This window comes from Rhinolophus sinicus, linkage group LG05 (genome assembly GCF_036562045.2).
Source record: "Rhinolophus sinicus isolate RSC01 linkage group LG05, ASM3656204v1, whole genome shotgun sequence".
NCBI classification, from domain to species: Eukaryota; Metazoa; Chordata; class Mammalia; order Chiroptera; family Rhinolophidae; genus Rhinolophus; species Rhinolophus sinicus.
Window position 1 is genome coordinate 135,353,592 of NC_133755.1, and position 22,635 is coordinate 135,376,226.

The 22,635-nt window shown below is 31.6% G+C and overlaps 1 protein-coding gene across 2 annotated transcripts in view; it reads left to right on the top strand.

Annotated features, from left to right (window-relative positions):
* Positions 1-22,635, top strand: part of LIN28B (lin-28 homolog B) — a 117,796-nt gene that overhangs the window by 61,143 nt on the left and 34,018 nt on the right. For both annotated transcript variants that reach the window (XM_074333347.1, XM_074333346.1), the window contains exon 4: positions 2,317-2,501. In XM_074333347.1, the coding sequence (XP_074189448.1) occupies positions 2,317-2,501 (185 nt within the window). The remainder of the gene's footprint in view (positions 1-2,316; positions 2,502-22,635) is intronic.

The window sequence follows — 22,635 nt, forward strand, 5'->3', positions numbered from 1 at the left end:
ATATTATATGTGAATTGTCTTTTTCTTGCAATGCCACTGTAGTTTCTTAGGGATATTATTATTTTTATGAAGTATTATGAACCTACATTGCCTTATATACTAATTTGGAGAAGCATGAGTATATGACAGAATTTTTAAAAAGTATTATTTCAAAATATCATGAAAAATATACAGAACTTAGTGGCCCGTAAGATCTGGAAATTTACTTTAGGTTTGAAAGGTCCAAATCCAAATTATCAATCATAAGTTTACTTATAAATGATACCTATCGTAAATTGTAACGATGGAAAATGAAATCAAATTAAGTTGGTGAAAATGCATGAGGACACTAGGAACTAAGAGGAAATAAATAAGTGATGGAGTTTTTACTACAGAAACAAAACAGGAACATATGATAGTTCTAATTAATTGCAGTAGTTGACTTACACTCCACTTCATCGCATTTGATAATCTGCACCTTCGTGAGTGGGAAGTGAGAAAAATGAAAGCAAAAGAACTATTATAATTAGTGAAGAGAATGCTCAGGAGGAAAAAAGTGGAAGATTTGGAAATGTTAAAAAAAAGCTTTATAAAGACTATTTATATATATGTATTTTAAACAGTGTAGGCAGCTCTGTTTTTTTGGTTTTGTTTTCTTTTTCCTTCTGATTTCTACACAGCATCAGACAGCAGAAAATGTGAGCCAGTTGCAGACTTCCTTCCACATGAAGGATTTAGCAGTGTCAGATGACCTGCACTAGAAACAGGTTAAAATCCCTGTTTTCACATATTATATTACTTTCACAATGAATAGTCTACTTTTGCATTGAATTCTGAAGTGTTGTTTTTATTTGTTCCATGTAATTATTTGGTTATATGTAATTATTTAACTGCCTTTTGAATAATGGAATTGAGAGGGATAAAGATTTTTCTGGTTTAGTATTTTCCTAAGTATACTAATCACCTGTGCTTATAAAGAAAGGGCTCTGGCATCAATTATGTTGGGAAATTGCTAGATTAAACACAGTTAAAAAAAGATTTTTATTTCAGTGGAGAATGGTGGTGGGTAGGACATCTCAGAAACTTTAATATGTTAATATGAGCACTAAGGAGAAACAATATACTGAACAGTGTTTCACAACCTTATTTGACCACAAAATCATTCTTCACAGAGCCTATTTTTGGAACCACTGTTCCTCAGAACGTATGTAGGGAAGCTCAAATCCCTTGAATTCACAGATAAACAGAAAAGAGATAAAATGGCTCACTCAAAGCTGCATAGTTATTTACTTAAAGAACTGGACTTGAACCAAGGTCTTTGGCCATATTTATTTAGTTTTGCTTCCTTTTGCCCTTTTTAAATTCAGAAAGGTCTTGAAAAAATACATGGTATTCCAAATTAGATCTGTAAAATATACACAAGGGGGTTTGAAGAAAAATAAAATTAATGGCAGTTATTTTTAGTAGATTTTGAATTGGCACATTGACTTTGACAAAAGTAAGATCGAAAGAGACAATTCATATTCGTAACCAAGGTTACACTTTTACACTTACATAGTCAGGAAACTTTTTTTTTGTTGCAAAAATCAACTATCTTTCAAATTATAAAAATAAATTATAAAAATCTATTTGCTTTCAAATTATAAAATGTCAACACAGTACAATTATGTGTATGTCAAAAAGTTCCCCACTTTCCCAGAAAAGGACTAGAGAAAATAACTGTTTACAACTTGTCTGTTGTTCCAGACCCCATCTCTACATAGATAAACATGTATCTTTTAAAAACTTCTTTGCATAGATGGCATTATGGTAAACACACTCTTCTTTAACCTTAATTTTTTAAATCAACAATATTACATATTAATCTTCCCATGTTAATAAATACAGATCTCTTTGAATGGCTCAATAATGTTGCATTCAATAGCTCTACTATAATTTAATCAGTTTCCCATTGGACATTAGGGTAGTTGTAATTTTTTACTAGTGGTAAATTTTGATATAGGTCCTTTTTTATTTTTATTTTTAACCTTTGTGTGAGTATGTCTGTAGGAGAATCCTTGAAGTGGAATCGCTGGGTCTAAGAATATGCACACTTACATTTTTGTAAATACTGCCAAATTGCCTTTTAAAATGGTATTAGTTTATTCTGTCACTTCCAACATTGTAACAGGAAACTTTAAAATGGTATAAATTCTATTTAAAAAAAAACAACTTTGTGCTTTGTAATGGATAACAGAATATCTTGCTGTGTTAATCTTAAAATTATAGAGATACTTCGTAAAGCATTGATAATCATGATCTCTCTTTCTCTCCCCCTCCCTCCCGTGCTCTTTACAGAGCAAATTATTCATGGAAGGATTTAGAAGCCTAAAAGAAGGAGAACCAGTGGAATTCACATTTAAAAAATCTTCCAAAGGCCTTGAATCAATACGGGTAACAGGACCTGGTGGGAGCCCCTGTTTAGGAAGTGAAAGAAGACCCAAAGGGAAGACACTACAAAAAAGAAAACCAAAGGGAGATAGGTAGGTAATCATTTTGCTTTGTTAGTTTATGAGTTTATTGTATTTGGAAGACAAATTTATTTACATTTTTATTATGTTATCAGACTTTATATAGTCTAGCCAAAATAAAATAAAATGCTGCTACTGTGTAATTGAATAAAATTTATCAGGAATATAGGTTCTCTTGCAATTTGAGCTATCTGCAGAATACACTGAACTGAGCACTCAGCAGTGAGCACTCAGCAGTGCCCTGACCACCATTTTCACCAGACTCTTCTGACACCACAAATGTGGTTGGAGTTTCTAACAGACAAAACTTCCTGTCTGTGTATCCAAACACTACACCTGTTTTTTCAAATAAAACTTACTGTTTTTCCTGTTTTTAAAAGATAACTCATATAGAAAAAATTCAAATAATATAAAAAATATAAAGAAGTTGTGGAAAAATATCACTTAAAATCCTAACTAGAAGTAGGAATCACAATATCTGTGTAATTTTTTTGAAACTTGAATTTCTCTTTCACTGAACAGTAGTATGTCATGTAATATTTCATGTCAGTCATTAACACCTGCATAAGTTCCCACAGTGTGACTACCAAAATTTAATTCAACATTGCTATGTTGATGGATATTTAGGCTATTTCCAGTATTTTAAATTTATCCATAACAGCACAGTGGAATCCTTATGTGTACAATTTTGAAAAATTGTCTGATTATAACCTTACAATCAATACGTAATAATGAAAAATCGGGATCAAAAGCTATGCAATTTAAAGATTTTGATACCTATTTCCAAACTGCTTCCCAGAAATGTTTAAGGCCAATATATGCAACCCCTCCAGAAGAGAGACTGCTCATTGAATGATGTCATGTTTTTAATCTTTCTAATTACATAGGTTTAGAGATGCAGCTAATTTTTTTCTCTGCATCCTTTGATTAGAGGTTAAATATATTTTTATTTTTTCTCCTATGAATTGTATATTTCTTATCCTTTGCTCAGTTTTCTATTGAGATGTCCATTTGCTATTATTGATTTGCAAGTTTTTTATTATATGTTTACAATGTTAACCTTGTCTGAAATAGATAAGAAATCGTTTTTTCAATTTGTAAAATACATTTTAGCTTTAGTTACAGTGACTTTAAAAATAATGTTGAAGTTTTGAATTTTCATTCAGACAAAGCTATTACTGTTTCCTTAATGCTATCTGACTTGATAGATATCTGGCTTTCTAAACTACCAAATTAAAAATATACTATATCCACGTATATTTTCTTGTATGATTTTCATTAACTTATTTTTCACCTTTAACTATCTCTTTGTATGTAATTTTTTTTTTGAAGAGAGGACTATAAGGATCAAGCTTTTCTTTTTTATCCAAATTGTTAGCTAGTTATCCGTGCAGCATTTATTGCCTAGTCCATGTTCACACTGATTTGAAAAGCCATCAGTAAGAGAATAAATTGTAGTTTACATCCACATTTTTGGAGCTCATTCTATATAAAATGAAGACCATGAAACTGTGTGAAAGTGAAATGTTACACTTATCTATTGAAATGATTTTTCTGCTCCCAGAAAGAGAGATAGTGTATACATGTATACGTATAAGTAAAGCAAAGTAAAATAAAAGAAAATAAGTAAAAATTTAAAAATTATTTTCCATGTCTTTTACATAAAATATCTAACAATATGGTTCTGGTTCAAAAAACTATGTGCTGGATTGGAACCATTAAGAGAGGGAGAGTCATGGATACTAAGAGTAGAGAAATAAGACAGCAGGACATTCTTTTATGTAGGAATTTGTCAGCCATTGTAAGATTTCGATTTGGGGGAAAATGGGAAGTCACTGGAAGATTTGACTTTGAAATGTATCGTGATCTGATTTCCTCTTTAAAGTATCATTCTGGCAGCTGTGATGACAACACAAAGTGGAGAGGTGAGGACTGAAGTTAAAAGACCACTAAGGAGGCAGTTCCAGTAATACAGGAAAATATAACGGTGGTTCAAATTGGGAGGGATGGTAGCAGTAGAGGTGGTGAGCAAAAGTCCTGAGATGTTTTGAAGATAGAGACAGCAGGATTTCCAGATGGATACAGATGTGGATTGTGAGGAAAGTGAAGTGTTCAGGATGACTGTGAGGTTTGTTTGGCCTGAGCAACCAGACAAAAGGAGGGACCATTTACTGAGATGGAGAAGGAGCAGGAAGTCAGAAGTATGGTTTCAGACATACTCAACTGGAGATACATAAAGACATCCAAGTGGAGATGTAGATTAGGCAGATAGATGTGTGAGTATGGAGTTCCAGAGCTACAGATTTTTTTAAAAAGTTGGCAGTTTTCAGCAAAAAGATGATACTTAACAGCCATAAGACAGTGAGATTATCATCAGAGTGAGTAAACACAGTAAAGGGAAGAGGCCTGAGCCCTGAGGCATTCCAGCGTTTAGGGATCAGTAAGAGTAGGAAGAATAGCAAAGGTCACTAGGTAAGGAGGAGAATCAAGGAAGGCTTTTGACTCAGAAGTCAAGAAAAGAAGTATGTCAAGAATGAGAGAGTATCGGGTATGATAAATGGTGATGATGGTGAGATGATTAAATAAGATGTGCACCGAGACTTGACAATTTTAGCAACAGCGGAAGTCATTAGTGAAGTTGACAAGATCAGGTGGAGGGCTGGAGGGGATGAATGCCTAAGCGGGTTGTGTTCAACAGAGAAGGAAAGAAGAAGTAGAGACAGCAAATATAAACAACATTTAGAGAAGTTTTCCTATAAATGGGAGTAGAAAAATGAAGCAGGAGCTAAGAAGAAGAAATATAGCATGTTTTTGTGTCAATGGGAGTGGTCTAGGAGAAGAGGAAAGGTTGAACATGCAGGAGAGAGGAGGACAATTGATGGAGTGATTTCCTTGAGTCGGAAAGCGGAGTGGGATTTAAAGCACAACTAGGAGAGCTAGCCATGTGGGTACAGATAGTACATTCCTTAAAACTGGAGATACGGCACAGCATACAGGCACACATGCAGAGGGGATAAAGTGAGATTTCTCATCTTTTTATGCAGTTTTCGTAGTGAAATTTGAAGCAAAGTCATCAACTGAGAATGATGGTAGAAGAGGAGGTTTGGAGTTAAGAAGGAAGCAGACAGTATAAAATAGGAAAATAACAAAAGAGTGGACAAACACATTGTGGAAAAAAGGTAGATAAGGTTAGTGGACATGAATTTAAAGTAAAGTCAAGCCAGATGATTGTGTTGTATTCCAGGCATTGTTGACTTCATGGCTATTGCTGTGAAATAGGCAGAAAGATGAATTTAAGTGGAGTCAGGACTCTTTTAGTTGAGAATGACAAGGAGAGAGAAGCAAAGGCACTGAGGGTATGTACAAGGGAACCATTGTAATGATAGATCATAGAATATAAACTGGGTAAGGACTGAAAACACTGAAAAAGTGGCAGGTTCATGATAATTCTTATAGCTGGGGTACTAGAAGGACCTGAGAAAGTAGAAGGTGGTGGTGGTCAGAGGGTGAATAACTGCCCCCGCAGCTTACATTTGTTATGTATCTTACTGTGATTAAAGCTTTGACACATTTGGTATCTAATGAATTACAACTTTCTATTAAGTTCGGGATGCCCATAATTTTTGTCAATAGGATTAGCTCTTCCAGTTTTCCATGTTCCACTTACTTTTATAAAATGAGAGACAAACTGCAATAAAATATTCAAATAAGCATAGAGACTCCTGTATAGAAACTGAAACACTGAGAAAACAAGATGTGACAATGCCAACTGATGCCTGGAACAGTTACCAGGACAATGATTTGCTTCCTAAATGCTTCAGAAAGATCTTTTGATAACTTTTTGATTTCTTCCATGGTAACTAACCATGTCTACTTTCTAAGAGTTCTAACAATGAGAATAAAATTGTGCTTTGATCTAAATTTTCATGTTTATTAACATAATTCTGTAAAATACCCTCAAAATATCTTAAAATATGGATTTTCTAGTTATTTCCCAGTGCCTTTTTTTCCCCTTGATTAGGTATTTTATTACATTTCAAAGAATCAAGTCTTGAATTCATTTCAATTATACTATTTTGCCCTAATATTTTGTGATTAATTTTATCTCCATTTCATTTTATTTTTACTTTTTATTATGAAAATTTTCAGAATACAGTAAGTAGAGAAAATGATAGTCAACCCTCCTATATACCCACTTCATATATTTCAATAATTATGAACATTTTTATGGAAACTTTAAAGTTTTAAAATATATTACAGATGCCATAGCACTGTAATATCATGCCTTATAATTCCTCTCAAAATAAACAATACTTCCTTAATAGCATCTAATACCCAATCCATATTAAATTTCCCCAGTTGTCCAAAACTTATCTCTGTGGCTATGTTTTTCAAATCAAGTCATTCATCAATGGACATTTAGGTTGTTTCCATCTTGGCTTTTGTAAATAATTCTACAGTGAACAGAGTGGTGCAGATATCTCTTTGAGATAATGATTTCCTTTCCTTTGGATATGTACCCAGAAGTAGAATTGATGGATCATATGGTAGTTCTATTTTTAATTTTTTGAGGAACCTCCGTACTGTTTTCCATAGAGGCTGCACCAGTTTACGTTCCTACCAACAGTTGGGACAGGTGGATGCAGAGAAACAGGAGGGGGAGGATGACAAGATAAACTCCATAAATACTTAGAAAGCTGTTCAACAAAAACTGTGATAAATGCAGGAAATTCAAGACAAGTAAAAATGAGAAGCAGCAGTGACAAGAGAGGCTGTTTTGTAGATGTGGCCTCCCTTGCCGTCTGCCAATAGTGTGCAGTGTTCCCTTTTCTGCACATCCTCAGCAATACTTGCTATCTCTTGTCTTTTTGCTAATAGCTATTCTGACAGGTGTGAGGTGATATCTCACTGGTTTTGATTTGCATTTCCCTGACAGTTCGTGCTGTTGACTACCTTTTCATGTCCACGTTGGCCATTTGTATGTCTTTGGAAAAATGTCTTCTGTTCCTTTTCTAATCAGATTTTTGTTGTTGTTATTGAGTTGTATGAATTCCTTATATATACTGAATACTAACTCATCAGATATATGATTTGTAAATATTTTCTCGCATTCTGTAGGTTGCCTTTTCATTTTGTTAGTGGTTTACTTTGCTATGCAGAAGCTTTTCAATTTGATAGTTTCATTTATTTATTTTTGTTTTTGTTATCTTTGCTTTTGATGTCAAATCAAAAAAAACCATTGCCAAACCAATGTCAAGGAGCTTGCTCCTTATGCTTTCTTATAGGAGTTTTATGGTTTCAGGTCTGACATTCGAGTCTTTAATCCATTTTGAGTTGGTTTTTGTATATGGTGTAAGATAGTGGTACAAGTTTAATTCTTTTGCATGTGGCTGTACAGTTTTCCAACACCATTTATTGAAGAGACTGTCCTTTCCCCATTGTATATTTTTGGCTCCTTTGTTGTAAATTAATTGACTATATATGTGTGGGTTTATTTCTGAGCTCTGTAGTCTGGTCTACTGATCTATGTGTCTGTTTTTATGCCAGTACCCTCTGTTTTGATTACTCTTGTTTTGTAATACAATTTGAAATCAAGAAGTGTGATGCCTCCAGCTTTGTTCTTTCTCAAGATTGCTTTGGATATTTGTGGTCTTTTGTGGTTCCATAAAAATTTTAGGATCATTTGTACTATTTCTGTGAAAAATGTCATTGGAATTTTGATAGGAATTGCATTGAATCTGTAAATCACTTTTGGTGGCATGGGCATTTAACAATATTCTCCCAGTCCATGAGCATGGAATATCTTTCCATTTATTTGTGTTGTCTTCCATTTTGCTCATCAATGTCTTATAGTTTTCAATGTATGGATCTTTTACCTCTTTGTTAAATTTATTCCTAGATATTTTACTCTTTTTGATTCGGTTGTAAATGGGATCATTTTCTTAATTTCTTTCTGATACTTTGTTGTTAGTATATAGAAACCAAATTGTTTTTGTGTATTGATTTTGTATCCTGCAACGTGACTGAATTTATTTATTCTAACAATATTTTGGTTGAGTCTTTGGAGGTTTATATATATAATATTATGTCATTTGCAAATAGGGACATTTTTACTTCTTCCTTTCCAATTTGAATGCCTTTTATTTCTTTTTCTTGCATAACTGTTCTGGCTAAGACTATGTTGAATAAAAGGGGAGAGTGGGCATCTTTGTCTTGTTCCTGATCTTAGAGAAAAAGCTGAAAGCTTTTGTATGATGATAGCTGTGGGCTTGTCATATATGATCCTTATTATGTTGAGGTATGTTCCCTCTATACCCACTTTATTGAGAGTTCTTACCATAAATAGATGTTAAATTTTGTCAAAAGCTTTTTCTGCATCTGTTAAGATGATCGAATGATTTTATCCTTCATTTTGTTATTGTGGTATATCATATTGATTGTTTGTGGATCTTGAACCATTTTATATCCCTGAAGTAAATCCCACTTAATCACGGTGTATGATCCTTTTATTGTATTGTTGTATTTAGTTTGCTAATATTTTGTTGAGGATTTTACACCTATGTTCATTAGGGATATTGACCTGTAATTTTATTTTCTTGTCATATCCTTGCTGGTTTTGGTATCAGGGTAATCTGGCCTCCTAAAATAAGTTTGAGAAGGATTGATATTAATTCTTTAAGTTTTTGGTAGAATTCACCAATGAATTCGCCATGTGGTGCTGAACTTTTCTTTGTTGAGAGGTTTTTGATTACCGATTCAGTCTTCTTACTAGTAATTGATGTGTTCAGATTTTCATTTCTTCATGATAGATTGGTAGATTGTATGTTTTTATGAATTTATCCATTTGTTCTAGGTTATCCAATTTGGTGTGTAAATGTTCATAGTAGTTGTTATGATTCTTAGTATTTCTGTGGTATCAGTTGTAATGTCTCTTCTTTTGTTTCTAATATTATTAATTTCAACGCTATCTCTTTTTTTCTTGATAAGTCTAATTAAAGGTTTGTCTATTTTGTTTCCCTTTTCACAATACCAGTTTTTAGTTTCTTTGATTTTTTTCTATTGTCTTTTTAGTCTCTTTTTCATTTCTTTCCTCACTGATCTTTGTATTTCCCTCCTTCTAACTTTGGGCTGTTTATTTGTAACTTTTTGAAAATTGATTTTTTTCACTCAGCATAATGGCTTTGAAATTCATGTAACCTTTTGAGTGTATCAGTAGTTTATTCCTTTTGATTGCTCAGTAATATTCCATTATATGGATATAACATTGTTTATCCATTTATTCATTGAAGGGCATTTGGGTATTTCCAGTTTGACAGTTATGAATAGAGCTGCTACAAACATTTGTGTACCAGTTTTCATGTGAGCATGTTGTCATTAATATCAGAATGGGATTGATAATGTGGCCATAGGTATATGTTTAACTTTATAAGAAGCTGCCAGAATTTTCCAGAGTAATTGTACTATTTTGAATTCTTACCAACAACATGTGAGAGTTCCAATTGTTCTGCATCTTTGCCAGCATTTGGTATTGACAGTATTTTTTATTTTAACCATTTAATAGGTGTATAGTGATAGTTCATCATGGTTTTAATTTTCGTTTCCCTAGAGGTTACTGCTATTGAGCTGCTTTTTATGTTTTTGTGCCATACGTTTATCCTCTTTGGTAACGTGTCTGTTCATACCTTTTGCCCCTTTTTTTTACTGGATTTTTTTTGTTTTGTTTTGTTATTGTTGCATTTTGAGCGGTCTTAATATAAATTGTGGATAAATGATTTGCAAATGTTTTTTTTTCTGAATTTGTGGCTTGTATTTCCAATCTCATAAATATCTCTCACAGGGAAAAAGTTTTAAATTTTGATAAAGACATTTATCTTTTATTTTGTGTTACGTTTATGTGATGTCTTTTTAAAGAAATCTTTGTTTAATACAAGATCACAAAGATTTTTCCTCCCATATTTTCTTCTTGTAGTTTTACATTTTACATTTATATCTACAACCTATTTAGAGTTTTCTTTTGTACTTAAAGTTTGAGGTTTTAGTTGAGGTTCATTGTTTTTGCATATGAATAATGTGAATTGTTCAAATATCATCTCTTGAAAAGAAAATCTTTTCTCTTGCAATATTTTTAAATTAAGAAGTTTAATCTAATTTGTAGTTTGGGGTTAAAAAATTAGAACTTTAAAGTTTTTATTACATACAATTAAAAATTTAACATATTCAAAATGTGGTTCCATCACCCAAGAGAACTTGTTTGTTCAATTCTAATATTCATATATGTTATAGAAACACATTTTGTGAAGATTTATGTCTTTGTGGCAAGAAATATAAAATAATTTTAAAGATTCTATCTTAATTTTGAGTAAACTATTTACAAAAGAAAGTGGGATAATTGTTTCATTCTGTCTTAAAATTGTACTGCATTTAGCGTTCCGAGACTAGTGTCCAATTACCCAGTAGCAGTGTTATCTTGTTTTATTTTAAATTGTTCACATTCAAAATGTTTTCTTAAAATTTCAAATGAAATAATTTTAGACTTATTTTCACTGTTTGGTTTTCTTGTGTTCGTTATCAAAGAGTAAAGAGATTGAATGGCTTTTATAAAGCTCTCTATGGTAAAATGAAGTTTTTTGTTAATTAAAAATTTTAAAACTTTATATTTCATCTCAAAAACTGGCCTACACTTGTTACATTTTCATTCTTTAATAAACCACAATTTACTATGAGGAAAAAGAAGTAACTTTTAACATAAGGAAATTGTGGGGGAAGATAGTAGAATGATTATTTGTTTGCCACTGTTGATTTTTTTAGTATTTGTGAAATAATCATGTCAGCTAATAATGTAGAATTTAATATTTTATATAAAAATTTAATTTTGATTAACAAGTACGTTATATTTATAAAAAGAATGTGGACTGGAACAACTGGTTTGGAAGTGTTTTTGTGTAGGTTAAATTACTTTAATCATACTAATTAAGGAATAAAAATACAGATAATTTTTAAAAACATTTGAAGTACATGCATACATAGTAGATGTATATATTGAATATACATATAGCTTCATTTTTTTATTGTTTATGGTTTCTTTTTTTACCTCCTTTTTCATTCTAATTTTTTTCTTGGGTAGTGACTATCTTCATTGTTCTCTTTAACCTTCCACATCTTTTGACCCAACCACAGTCCAAGTAGTGCTATTCATAATAATGCAAGTTCCCTTTCAACAATGTTGACTTGAGATTTTTAAAATAACTTAGAAAATAATGCCACCGTTCTGCGGCTTTCATTCTGTTTCAGGCAATACTTTATTTGCATCACTGCATTAGCACATGAGTAAGCTTTTTGATTTTCTACATGAGTTGAAGTTTTAAGTATTTGTTTAGAAAGAAAGGTAATTGTTATGTGGTTCAGTATTAGTGCTTTCGGTGTGGAAGTGTAGGAAATTCCTTTCACTTGATTGTATGAGAAAGACTTATTAATTTATCATTTTTAAGATGCTCTTCTTTTAGATTAATTAAAAACTAATTACGATATTTAACATTCCTATAGTCTAGTATTAACAATGGTATCATAATGGTACATTATGATATGTTTACTGTTTATAGTCAGAAAGACCAAGGTGAACATATCTACTCCCTATATATGTCTAATTTATTTTCAGCTCAGAAAAACTAATTTTAAATTGACTTTTTAAAAAATAAAAGTGAAGATGTGTGATAGTAAAACTATTTTTACAGGACAATAATTTTGTGGTTTCAGTTTCTTTAAATTTGCAAAAAGGTTTTGGAAGCCATGAGATACTCTTTTTGTTTTTAATTTGTTTAGGCTTTCCTTGTTGAAGGACTGTATATTTTCATTTATTTATTTAAAAATATTTATTTAATGCCCTCATTTACCTTTAGAGTAAGTGAGCTCAAAACTAACTTGTGGTAATCCTCCTCTACCCATCCCCCACACAGCAGTATAACCTCTTCCACTCATTATCTCTGTGGTATAATTTGAAGTTTTCCAGGTACTTTATAGTTAGGAATTCTAGTGAGATCTATCTATCTATCTATCTGTCTACCTACCTACCTATTTTTAAGCCTACATAGCATTCCTTAAAATGATAAATTTATACTTAGGTTTATGATGTCACTGTATTAAGGATATCTATTTTACATGAAAACTTCTTTCAATTATTTTATTTTCGTATTTATTATATGTCAGAACCTGCCCCCAAAAGAAAAAGGAAAATGTTCTTTCAGTGCTAGAGATGTTTGAAAATGTAAATCAACAAATTCCAATAAATAATTGTTTCACCCCATACTTGTGTGATTAGATTTAGGAATTTGCTGTTTAGTAGGTTCCTATTGTGGAAGAGAAATCTCTCAGGCATGAATTGATAGTCCAGATCCTTTGAGGTCTGTCTGTTCTGACCTATGACCCCTATTCTTACAAGGTCAACATCTGAGGGCAGGAGATTAAGGCAGTTTAAAGACCGGAATGGTAAATGGAATGGAAAAATTAGCCAGCACATTTTGGGTGCAAAACATCAAAGTCATCAAATAGTTTGCTTATTTTAAACCTGGCTGTGGGTGTAACAAGCTAATTTTACTGTTTGTTAGAATCAGAAAAATTTAGTGACTATAATTTACTTCAAGGTTGTATTTATGCAATAATAAATTTTAACTGTATGAGTTAAGTTCATAAAGCTTAAGTTCAAAACATCAGGATATGCAAAAATAATTTGTCACAGTGTCAATACATTTTTAGTCTTGTGTCCAGTTTGGGTACTTAATTTAAATTGAAATTGGGAAAACATGGACCTTAACTTTTACTATGAAATAATTTATCAATAATATTGAGTAAAATACATAAGACCTATATTGACTTATATTTGAAGTGACTGAGGATTTAGTTGTCATTCTGTACTTTTAAGAAAAATCTATTTGTGAAAGGTAAAGGTAGAAAACAGAAGAAAGTAAATTGATCAGAAAAGAACAATTTGTTCTTTTTTTTTTTCTCTTTTGCTTTTGAGACTTTGCTCTTTAAAATTTTACCTCTTTTCCTCTTAAAATGTTTTTTTATGCCTTTTAAGTATATGCTTCTCATTGTGATTCCACAATGTAGACCAGTAGACATCCCTTCTTAGTTCCTGTTTTTGGTCCCTTGTAAGCAATTCCCCATCATCCTTTATTGTACATTTGTTTGTATCTTGGACAGCTGTGGATTTGCATCTTCTGCTTCCTACTAATGACTGGCAAGGGCTGGAGTTGAATAACTGAACTGTTGCATCCAAGTTTCCATTCATCCATACAGTGACTTAAATTAGTAAAACCAATATAGAATACCCAAGTCTCCTTAATTATTCTGCTTTTTTTTTTTTTTATTCTACCTCAAATTTACCTTATGATAGGCTTAATTTTGGGGTGGTTTTCCAAGTCTTTTCTTCTTGTGATTATTTGGCCAGAGATCTCTTAATGAGGCAATTATAGTTGTTTCCTTCATTCACATTATCTTAGCAGATGCTCTCCCTGCTGTGACCTCTGTGCAGACCCAGCAAACAATGTGCCATTCTCATCACCCTCCGCTAGACATTGTGTGGGGCTGTGCTTCATTTGGCGCTGCATAGGTCTCCCAAGATGCCTGATGGGAACGGTCAAAAGCCAAGTGGCAAATAATCACAATTTTAGGTTGATTTTCTGATTGCTGTTTTAGTCTAAGCCTAATAAATAGTAAAATAATGCCTGTAGAAAAAAAAATGTTCCAAAAGAAACTCTAACAATATTTCAAGTAGAAATTGTGGGTTTACAAAGTAAGTTTATATAGTTTTCGTCCTTTAGCCTGTGGTCTTGGTGAAAATGAGATCAAATATTTCTTGTATGATTTCCATACAAGGGTTTATGACAATTGGGTAATGTTTCTAAACTTAGAGATTATTTCAAAAAAGGACATTAATTTAGCCTTTAATATAAGAATGTGTTTTTTTAATGAACATGTGACATAGAGTGTCACTTTTAAACTCTAGAAATGTAAATTCTCATGTTTATATCTGATGCAATGTCCAATCTGTTCCCGTGTGAATAGAATAAGGGCTGGTCAAAATGAAGACTAATCAACAGAAATTTTCCATATTTATACTCCCTCCACTGAAATATGAGTCCTATGCCCTAAGCCCAAGTAATAATCCAGGGAATTACAAAGTTATTAGCAGCTACTAGCTGCCTTTCTTTATTCTCCATTAATGAAGAAGTGCAAGTCAATTCTGTTTTCATGAAGTCGAAGAGCCTGTGTAGAGATTCTTGTAAGTTTACACTGGAAGTTTTAATTTTTTGAAATTTGGTGAAAATAAATTAAGAACAACAACTTGAACTAGTCTAAGATTTTAAAGAGATTTTTCTTCTTGTTGGTATAAATAGCCTTGTTTATATTATAATACATAATGTATAAATTATAATCTGCTTGCGCTTATCAATTAGAAGTAGTAATTTGGTAAAGCAGGTTTCATTTTTGTAAAATCAGATTCATGATAAGTTTCCCTATAAAGTAATAGTGTTAACATGCATTTTCACATAATGAAGAGCTATTTTTAAAGTGTAGGACCTTTGGATATAAACCGAGAACAGATTTTAAATTTAGAAAATGTTTTGAAAAGGGAAAACTGCTCTTGTAATTATCTTTTCTTTAAAGAAAATCTAAACAAGTCAATCAAGAATTCAAGAATTTTGGCCTCTAAAATTTTGCTTTACGTTTAGTCTTGTCTGTTGCAAATTATTTTAAGTACAGAGATCAATAAGGAACAAAATCAAGTGTTTCCCTTCCTTTTGGGAGGGAGAATTATTGGTTGACTCTTAGTGGCTATAGAAAAATGTTCAGAATCTCTATACATGCTAAAAATGTACTTATGCACTTCCATGAAGGCTAAAAATATTATCTATACTTTTTGTGATTTTTAAAACTCAATTTTTCACAAATCTTATACTAAGGACAACTGAATTTCATAGCTCTACTCATTAATTGGGAAAGCAGGATATGAACACAGTTAGAAGAGCTTAATTGCCTGTGCTAAATTTAAACCAGACTCTTTATACCTAGTCTGCCTCCTTACTAGTTATTCTACATTCTACAGTATTTTGGGAACATTCTACAGTATTTGGGAACAACAATAAAAGCCTCTAAGGGGTAGCAATGTTTTTACAGGACCATTGTATGAAACTGCTATTAAGTCAGTTTCTGATTTTTACTACTCTGCTTACTCCAGATTCTGTTTTGTGATATAGGCATTTGCTTTTAGTCCCCTCAGTTTTAGTAGCCCATTTAGAGTCCCCTCTTGGGTTTATTATTGATAGTATTGGAGGTACTACCAATGCAATAAGAGAAGAAAACAAAATAAAGCATCGAAGGACTGGAAAAGAAGAAACCAAATGCTTTGGTATTTGCAGCAATATGATTTTTATATCCATGGTTATCTACAAATAAATTATTGAAATAATTTGAATAAATAGAAGAAAATAACAAGATTGCTAGCTATAACTTCAGTACACAGAAATCAAACTGAGAACAACTGAATACCAGGAATGTAAAGGCAATCCTATACCCCAGGAACTCACAATTAGAAACTATAATTTTCAAAAAGGTTTTATTTTACAGTTGGAACATAAAAAAATCATACATTGTACTCAGGAATATAGCTGACAAACTATGAAAACCTTTTATGGGGAAAATGATAAACTTATACTGAGAGATATAAAAACAGACCAAATAATACGTGGAGAAAGGTATTCTGTTAATGAATGGCAAGACTCAATATTTTTAAAAAGATAATTCCCCATAAATTAGTATACTATTTCAATGTAATTCCATTCAGAATTCTTAGGATTGATTCTAAAATTGATTTGGAAGTTCATAGGGCCAATAATAATCCACAGTTTTGTAGCTGAAAACTAAAGTGTGGCCAGATATCAATATTTATTATATAACTTTGTTGGGGAAGAGAAGAGACAGTGGATTAGAGAAATAGTCACTAACCAGTCTTCAGAAGCCCTGGGCTACATAGACAAATCAGAGCTTTTTGGGAATTCTAAAAAGCCAAGTGCATCTGGCTCTTAAAGGGAAAGTGGGAAGGGGAGGTCATTGGAAACTGCTGCCTCAGTGTAGCTACAGCCACTCTGGGTTTGCACACAAGGGCCGGTGGCAGGTTGCTGCTGGTCAGCAGGGTCAACATTGTGAAGACAAGCTGTACTCAGAGCACCAGAGAGAATAAGCTGGAACCTTCTGGGCAGATCTGTGTTACTGTGTCTGACACCATGACCCTCCAAGAATAATGGCTTCTGCTTCATTTTTGCCTTCCAGATCATGTACAGGTTTCTCTTTCGGCTGATGGTAACCCAAAACCATCCAGAGAAAGGGATTCCAGAAAACAATTACCAGCCATAACCAAATTGACATAAAACAGTCCAGCACTAATAATATATCAACCAAGTTAGAAAATAAGATGCAGAGTGGGAAAATATATTTGCGATGTATATAGTTGATAAGGAATTAATATCCAAAATATAAAAAACCAATAGAAAAATGACCAAATAAGCAGTAATTTATAAAAGAGAAAAATATGCAATAAACAAATGCAAAGATGTTCAGCATTACTAATTTAAATGAGATGTTATTTCACTCCCATCAAAGTAGCAGAAATTTCAAAGCCTGACCGCAACCAAGAATTGTTAAGAATGTCACACAGTTCTAATGTGATTCTAAACTGATATGACCACTTTAGAGAGAAATCTGGCACTGTCTGTTAGAATCAAAATTTTTCATAAACCTTTGATTCTACTTCTAGGTGTATTTCCCAGAGGACTGTTTTTCAAATTGTGGGTTGGGACCCACTAATGGCTTTTAATATTAATTGGTGAGTTATGTCAAGTATTATTGTTTTTGGTGTGTGTTTTTTTTCTTTAACTAGAATAGAAATCATCAGCGCACTGTATGTAGTAAGAGTAACTATTGTTTCATAAACTTTTGGGTTGTGCTGTGTGTTTGTTTGCATGTGTGAGTACTAAATTATGATTCAAAATGTTTTCTCAGCATGGGTCATGGTCATATGTACACAAAGACATTTGTGCAAAAAACATTTATTGCAGCATTTTTAAATAGCAAAATACTGGAAACAACCTAAATGTCTATTAACAAGAGAATGGTTAAATTAGAGTGTATTCTCAAGATGATATAGAGTAAAAATTAACAAATTATAGCTACTTAAATCAATTTGGATGTCTTTTTAAAAGCCCACTGTAGTGTTGAAAAAGAAAGTTGCAGCATAATCCATGCGATATTATTCCATCTTTATTAATTTTTAAAATCCATCAAGTGATATTGTGTATTATCTATGGAGACTTACATGTATGGTAAAAATACAAAAACATGATAAACCCTGAGTTCGTTATAGTGCTTACTTTGGAGAGTCAGAGAAGGGGATTGGAGAAGCATGTGAGCTATGCTGACCCATTTTTTTCAAGTTACTTTGTGTCCGTCAATAAGATATTTATATAGCTCCATACCTTTCTTACAATGTTTATTCCTAGGTGGTCTAACTTTTGATGCTTTTGTGAATGATTCTTTTCTGTTTGTTTTACCTGGTTATTGCTATTATAAAGAAAAGCTGTGGGTTTGGGAGACAGTTTTGTCTCTTAAATAGTTACACTTCTTATTTCATTTTCTTATGGAATGGACTCAAATTTCCAAAAAGTGTTGAATAATTCTGGTACAGCAAGCTTCTTGTCTTCTGATTTAATTAAAATTTCTTTAATATTTCAAATTTAATCTGTTTGCTATTGTTTTTCTATAAACAATCATATTTAATTGCTTCCTTTTTCTTTTTTGCTGTTTTTATTATGGATGACTGCTGGATTATATCAGATGTCTTTTCAGCATCTGCTAAAATAACTATGTAATTTTCTACTTCAGTTTATTAATAAGATGAATTACAGGAATAGATTTTCTGAGGTTGAACCATTCTTATGTTTTTTGGGGAAAAACTTAGTCGTGGTATGCTGATGTATTCAATTTTATATTTATTAGTCATACACAAACTTGGACTTTTTTAGGTGTTTTACTCATCATTTATTATCAAGGTTGTTCTAGCTTCATGTGTTAGGGAATTTTCTGTCTCTTACTATGTTGTAGAATAATTTAATATAGATGAAAATTAAACTAGTGGTTTCCCAAGTAGAAAGTCTATACTCCAGGAGATAGACAATAGATTTATTTTCTGCATACATGGAAAAATATCATAATTTGCATTTATATTTTATATACTTTATACTTTCAGTTTTATAATGTATTAATATATTAGTATGTATCTAATTTATAAATACAAACAAATAAATATATATTGGGATGGGTGTTCAAAATATTTTACTGATAAGTGTGCATGGTCAAAATACACCCACAGCTTTAAAAGGTGATAAAACTAAGCTAAAATAAATCCTAAACCCTTTCTTTGCCTTTTGTAGTTTAAAAAATTATATTTCAAGATCCTTCTCTTATATATTAGGTTTTTTTGCTTCCTATTAGGTCAAATTTGGTATATTTTGCTGGAAAGTTATTTCCTTCTGATTTTTTAATTTGTAGTAATAAGATTTTTTTATTCTTTTAGTCGCTTTCTTATATGCAGTTGGATTATAATAATCCCTAGCTTTTTACATTTTTATTTTCTCTTTTCCTGTTTAGGCTTTTCATGGGTTTACCTTTTCAAATAATTACTTAACCACATTTTCTGTTGGTTTTGTTGATTTTCTATTTTTTTTACTTTCATGTCTTTCCTGTATATAGTTTTCTATTTTTTGTTAATTTTGTTACATTTTTCTATTTTCTTAAATGAATACCTAGGTTTCATTCATTTTGAATGATACAGCTTTCTAATCATTTTCTAGATAATTTAAAATTTTAATTTTAATTTTCACTTTGCTTCAAGGGTTATTTAATTGATTTTCATCTGACGGGAGATATAGTGGTCACTGCTCTTTCAGGTGTAAATAATATGATCCAGTTCATAATGGGCTCAGGGTAGTTCTTCTCAAGTGTGGTCCCTAGACTAACATTAACATCACATAGGATCTTGTTAGACATAAAAATTCTCAGGCCTCATACAGACTTATGCCAAGGTATGGATCCCAGCAACTGTTTTGTTGTTTTCTTTTTTTTTTTTTTTTTTAAGCAAACCCTCCAGGTGATTTTGATGCACTCTGGCGTTTGAGAGCCACCTGCTAAAGGAGGAAAAAGGAAATTTATTGATTCACATAATTTATAATTCCAGGAATTAGAATAGTTTTCAGATACATCTAGATTTGAGTGCTCAATTCAAGTGCCAAGATGGATAGACTTATCAGCTATTCTAACAAAAGCTTAGGATTGAGTTTACTGATCGAACCTATAATGTGACATTCTGATTTTCTAGAAAAATTTGCCCATTCCTTAAGCTGAGGCATGAAGTGAGTCCCATCCAAACCACAGGTTTTAAAAGTAGGGGAAAGAGGACTCTCCAAAAGAAAATCAAGGTGCTGTTATGAATATAGATACTGGATGAAGTTAGGCAAAAACAACTGATGTTCATAAAACAGTACTATTCAAAGTAGCCAGTCTGCAAACCATTTTTATTTTCCAACACAAGGAGCTTGTTCCAATAATGTAAATCAACATGCTACTTCCTCCATTGAGAAAGTCTTGCTACAAAACAATGTCAACTGTTCTAAATATTCATTTCTTCATGTGTTTAGAAATATTATTTGTTTACTGTTTTTTGGTTTGTTTTATAACTTGTTTCCTTTTCTTCTTCTGGAGCTCCTATTAGTCAACTATTAGTGCTCCTTAAATTGGTTCTTAAAGTTTCATATCTTTTCTCTCAGTGTTTCCATCTCCTGTCTTGCTTTTAGTTATAAGATTGTTTTTCTTGAACTTCTAGACTATAGAGTTTTCAGGTGTGGCTATTCAATTTTTAAATTTGAAATCATGTCTTTGGTTCCAGAGAACCCTTTTTCCTTTTCTAAACTAATTAGTTTATGTTAAAATTCTCTTCAGAAAATTTCAGTAGAAGCCACATTTTCTAAAAGTGCATCTTTCTTACTCAGGTTACATTGTCCCTATGAGTTACTGGGTTTTTGTTTTTTGTTTTTTTAATCTCCAATTGTGGTTTTTCTGCCCTGAACAAGAGTACAGAGCTGGCTTTTAGAATTTCTTGAGCAGAGACAAATCTCTGAGGTGTGGAAGGTATAATTTCTGTTCTTCTGAACTGGCGGTAAACAAACTATCAAACCATGACCTTCTGCTAAGGGAGATAGGAAGAGGATGGATGGCGGAGGAAAGAACCTCTCTGTATCTTTCTCTGCTCACTGAAGAGTATATTTCATTTACTAAAAGAAAAAAAAGAGAAAACACTTTGGAATAAAGCTAAATAAGAGATATGCAGAACCTAAATGGAAAAAATGAAAACTATACATTGTTAGCATAAAAGAAAAGTTGAGTAAATCTATACACATGTATAAAGTCTATCTTGGGGGGTGTGTGTGTGTGTGTGATTGAAAATGGGATTTCTTCTTTTATTTTCTCAAAAGAGGGTTGATTTTGTATAATTTTGTAATCAGCCACCTTATTAACTTCTTTTGTTGAGTTTAATAAATTTTCAGTGCATTTATGGTTTTCAAGGCATAAAATATTTTCACCTACAAATAATAATTTTGCCTCATCTATGATAATTTTTGGCATATCCAATTTTATTGCTCTTTTATTTGGTGAGTTCCATTTTGTTTCTGCCTATGTTTCTTACCCATCTGATGATCAGATAAATAGTAATCAGTTTTTTCTGGTTTCTTTAAACTCTTAAATCTATCTAAAATTTAATTTATAACTTTATATAATATGAAGTTTTATTCTGAATTTCCCTATACACAGCATTTCTTGTTTGAACTTTTTCCATTGATTTGTGAAGCCTCTTGTTATATAATAATTAGTTTTTTATATCACTTCTCGTATTTATGTTTCAAGGTGTTCTAATTTTGCATTGTTTGTTCTGCCATTTCTCCTAGCAATTGTTTTATTTTGCATATATTTGTAATACATTATACCTAGAAAGCAAATCTCCCTTTATCATTGTTCTAAAATACTCCTGCAGCTATTTTCATTTATTTTTCTGGATGAATTTTAAAATCACTTTGTCAAGTCTTCCCATCACTACCAGGAGAATCCCATTGATATTTTGATAGGAACATAAGTTATGGTATTCATTAAATTCCTGTGGTACAGAATCTTAGTTTTGCAGTTGATTATTCTGAGGTATAATACTATTAATAGAAACTTTAATTTCCATAAGGATTCTATAAATCTAATCATAGCTATAAACTATTCATATAGCTTGATTTATTTTTTCATGCTCTAAGAATTGAATTAATATAACCATTGGAAGTTATTTTAAAAGTAACAGTTTAATTTCTGTTCATATTTATTTTAAAATTATTTCTTACATTTAATATCTACAACTGTGTAATAAGCAAAATTTAGATCTATGATGTATAAGAAAGATGTTGTCAAAGATATGAGTAGAAGGGGAAAGTAATGCTACAAACATATGTATCAGTAATCTAACAGGTAAGCTGTTAAGAGTAGTAATAGGAAAAGCAGATACATAATCCCGTCATAGGCTGAGAAAAATTATGGGAGTACCTGAAGGCACTGTATGTCTATTCTATTTTTATGTATGTTTATATAGGTAGGCCTGTTAATTACATTCTGGGTGACCCTAAATCCACACGTTTTAAATTAAACTTTCTTAAAACTTTAAAAAGCTACAATGTCTGCATATACTTGGACAATGCTAATAAAATTACTCAAAGTCCAGTTGACGAGATTATGAGGAAAATCATAATTTAGAATTGTAAAGTTGACAGTATCTTTCTCCAAATGATCAATATATGATGTACTATCTAATACTATGTTTAAAAAAAAATATTTAAAGCTTAGATATTCTTTCATCCATGTATTATTTTTATTAAATTTTCTGAAATGGCTTTTTCTTATAGTTAGTAATTTTAATTAATACTAAATGATTTAAAATTTTTTTTCAATCACTTTATGTTTTTATATTATTAGGTCAATTATATGCCTCATTAACTTTCTTAAAATT